A 4109-nucleotide genomic window follows, 5' to 3' on the forward strand; every position below is an offset into this window, starting at 1 on the left:
TCACATATGGTGGAGGAGAGACAGGCTCTTCCCATCTGCAACAGCCTAATGCTGATGTCTATACCGTTTGCAAAACACTTGTTTCTGGAGCAGATATAAACATGATGTGCTCCTCCTTAATCCAAGTGGCTCCTTGCAGCCAGATATATACTGCTACAGTGACCAGCCTGCCTGGTAGCACATGGAGGTGTGCTCCCTGCCTTTTGCACTGTGGTGTGCCAGGTGCTTCCAAATGGCCATTCAGGCAATTCAGTGCCTTGTGTCAAATTTAAAGGGTCACCAACAGCAGAGCGCATGGGTCAGATTTTGAAGGCAGTCTCCAGGCTATCCTTACCGGCCAGTCTGAATATATTCAGTTGGAATTGAGCAGAAAGGCAAAAAGGCACAAATTTTACATTTGCCCTTTCTGCTGCCAATACTTCACTATCTTTATTAACCAACAATCCACCCTGGGGGGGGGGGGGGGGGGGGGGGGGCACACTAACAAGAGAACACTTTAAACAACCATCCCCCCGGGGGGGGGGGGGAGCAGGGAAATCATTCATAATGAATCAAATCCTTAAGTATCTGTCACCTATTTTACAAGGAATTAAGATTCACCAAGGTCACTGCAGGTAGAACTTGGTGTAAAACTCAGGGATCCTTCAAGGTGCAAATTTTTAGATAAGGGAGAAAGCTCACATTAGGTGCTCGTGTATGCATGTGTAAATCCCCTGATGCGTTGGCTTGGGAAAGCGCAGAACTGTAGGAGTCTTATTATTAGAATGTTTTATTATATCAGTCTTAATATTTCATCTTGGCTAGTAGGAGTAGCTGCGTTAAGGAGAAGCCTCATTCAAAACACACTTGAAAAGGCAGAACAAGGCAGAAAAGACAATGTTCTTCTGTGAAAAAGCTGAAGGCTCATACTATGTGTTAATAAGAAATTGATTTAATAAATTAGCTTTCAGGAAGAAGCTTCCATTTTTTTCTGATAAAACATTAGTACCTTCGGGGGAGGACAAATTCCTCAAGAATTTGCTAATAACATTGTTTTCAGCCTTGAAGTCATCAGTTTGAACCCAGCCAAATTCAGTAGAGGTTAAAAGCTGTTCCAGCCTAAATGGATGTTTGGTGCTCTGTAGAAAATGCTTTTCTGAGTGGCAGAGACCCCTTGGTCTGTAGCATGCCATGGAGGTACCAGAGGTAACTTTAAAGAAGCTGTCTGTGATGCCAAAAACAGCCTATTTGGAGCTGCTTGGATTCAGCACTGGCTGATTTCTCTCTCAGACTTCGCAGCCTGGAGTGCCTCTGTCAGGATCTCATCTATATGACCTGACTGGCATATTCCACAAAGAGGCCCCAGACTGCATAGCAAGCAGAGATTGAGCTGCCTGATTGCTTTACAAGGATCTCCAATGCCTGCAGTCTGCAGTTAAAACTTGCTGCTAGGGCCACAAGCATAGGGAGCTTACCCTGGATAGAAAAAGGATTCATTTACTGAAGCATCTAAGTCAATGTATTCCCTCAGCACTAAATCATGGATTAGAGGAATGCAAATGTAAAATTAGTTTCTTAAGCAGTCTAGTGTTTTTTGGGGGTGTTTTTTTTTTTTCTTGATGTTTTATTTTTGGTTTTGTTTTTTTTTTTAATTTCGTATAGAGTCTTAGAACACTTCTCAGCTGTGACTGAGGAACTTGTAACTGGATCTCTTCAAAGTCTCAGCTTCCAGTACTGCAGAGAGATTTAACAACTAGGTAACAAGAGTGGGAAAAACTGTGTGAGGAGGTTGGAGGCTGAGTTTGTAGGTATTGCAAACTGAGAAACAGGATGCAGAGAAGACAAAAACAGAACCTACAAGAAATACTGCATTGCTACAGATATCACAGGGGGAGACAAACAAGGTCTAATGCAAAGAATATGAATTATTAGAATGCATTTCTCATGCTGTGTACACAAATTATACAGTTGCAATTTTCTGCTGATCTTCATAATAGGAACACTATAGGTCAAATCTGGCCTAATGTATTTTCAGTAATCTAGTGATTAATCTCTAGAAGTGTACCCTGTTTCTTATTCAAATATTTCTATCTTCCTAGTCAACAGAATTCCCATACTAGATGAAGAGTGACATACCTATACAACAGTCCCAGCCTCCTGGGATCCTCTGGAGGAAAAAGAATGCAATGCAAAAGGTCTTTTATGTAATTTTTCAGCTCTCTTGCAACACTGAAGACAAGAAATCTCAAGGAACTCGTGAGTCAGCAACTGTGTAAAACTGAAGGTCCATTCTCCTGGTCCCCATTATCACTGGCCCCCTGTTTTACCAAACAGCTCTTGACAGCAATGGCATTTATCCTGGCACTCATGCAATGAGCAAACCATTGGCTGCTCTAGAGTTCTGCATCCTAAGAAACGCTATACATGTCCTAAATTAATTCAGGAGGAGCAGAAACACAATCAGTAGGACAGCTCACTCCACTGGAGCTAGAACTCACCCTCCTAGCCTAACACAGCTCCACTGAGGCCAGTTGACCCTGTTTGTATTCTCCTGCGTCGACAGGCTAAATGTCCTGTCCTGAGGTACCCACAGTCATCTGCCTACTGTACCTCAGGAATAATTTGCAGTAGTTCCTGCTGCTCCTCATTTAAAAACCTACATTTAAACCTGCATTGAATTACTCCTGCTAATCCTGTTCTAATGCATTTCCTCCATGCTTAATAACTACCCGTGTATTAATCCTGATTTTTACTAATGCAATACAACATTTTATTTATCACATTTATTTCACTCTCTTTCACTTTTGTATTGGGGTCTAGACTGGGCACAGTCTACTGAATCTCTACTACACTCCCCAAATTTATAGTACATCTTTCTAATCCTACCGCATTGTCTCTATCACCCCTTGAGTTAGGCCATGGGCAGACATCTATGACCCAGAGCCTATAACCACATGCCTTTTGGCTGTAACTCATTATGACCTGATGGGGGAATTTTAAAAACAAACAAACAAACAAACAAAAAAACACAACACACAACAAACAAACCCAAAACCAAACAAAACCAAACCAGCAGCCTGTTCAGAAATGCGCTACTGATAAGACACAGAAGAAAGGTAGGGCTTCTGATGGCTCCTTCCATTATCCTCTAACAGTAAAAAAACAACCCACAATCTATATACCATTTGTAGTTTCTACAAACTAAAGACTCTTTCTAGTTCTTTAGCTCATTGTTTTCCAGTCCTTAAAGAGCTGGATAGATGTTAAGCTACCGATATCAAACATGAGGTCAGAGTCCTTCTACCCTATATTTTTATGGGAGAATCTACTGTTTGATGAAAACCTCTGAGAAAAGCTTACAGTAGGTATTGGTGAAGTAAGGTGCTGTTCTCTTCTTCTCAGTAGGTGTGTTAGTTGAAATGCATGCTCCAAGCATGTTGAGAGAACACTGTGCTGACAGAGAAATCTAAGTTTGGATGACATAAAAAATGCAAGAGGGCTAATCTCTTGTGGCCACTGAAAATCTCACAATTAAAAAAAAAAAAAAACCAAACAGAAATCAATCTTATTTTCTTCCAGCTAACTACTTTCTACCAGCCAAAGTTCATGCCCCATTTTCATTTGTATGTAGTACTTTCAACTGATGAAGCACGATTAACAGCATCCTGACCTCTAAATTTCACTTGTGATGTGACTACAGTTAAAGTAAACTCCTGTAATATACATGAATGACAGTGCAGAAAATAAATTTCTGTCACATACATACATATAGGGATGCTCCCCCCCCTTTTATTTTTGTTTACTTGTGAAGTATGAAGTTAGCTTCACTGTTTTTTCCTTTCATATATTTTTGTTTCCCTTTTGACATCTGAAACATCAAAAAGGCATTCCCTTTTCTAGATGACCCCACAAGCAGCACAATAAAGCTGTAACCTACTCTACAGCTCTGCATCTCTTCCTCTGTGGGGAGGGTAGACTGATTCTTATAGCATAAAAAAAAGACCTTGTCTAGGGCCCCCAAATTATACAGAGAAAACAGAGAGCTTCATATTTCTAAGGCAAAAAATTAGCAGAAGAATACAGTTGAAAGCATCCTCATAGGTATAAGGAATCATAGAATCATAGAATCC

General features: G+C 40.7%; 1 protein-coding gene across 1 annotated transcript in view; it reads right to left on the bottom strand.

The window, feature by feature from the left end:
- Positions 1 to 2870, bottom strand: part of LOC103774999 (voltage-dependent L-type calcium channel subunit alpha-1C-like) — a gene marked incomplete at its 3' end in the record, with an annotated part of 24636 nt that extends 21766 nt beyond the window's left edge. The window contains exon 1 of the mRNA XM_008942439.1: positions 2866 to 2870. Within this exon, the coding sequence (XP_008940687.1) occupies positions 2866 to 2870 (5 nt within the window). The remainder of the gene's footprint in view (positions 1 to 2865) is intronic.
- Positions 2871 to 4109: the final 1239 nt, after the last annotated feature.

Source organism: Merops nubicus, unplaced genomic scaffold (genome assembly GCF_000691845.1).
Source record: "Merops nubicus isolate BGI_N331 unplaced genomic scaffold, ASM69184v1 scaffold43526, whole genome shotgun sequence".
NCBI lineage: Eukaryota > Metazoa > Chordata > Aves > Coraciiformes > Meropidae > Merops > Merops nubicus.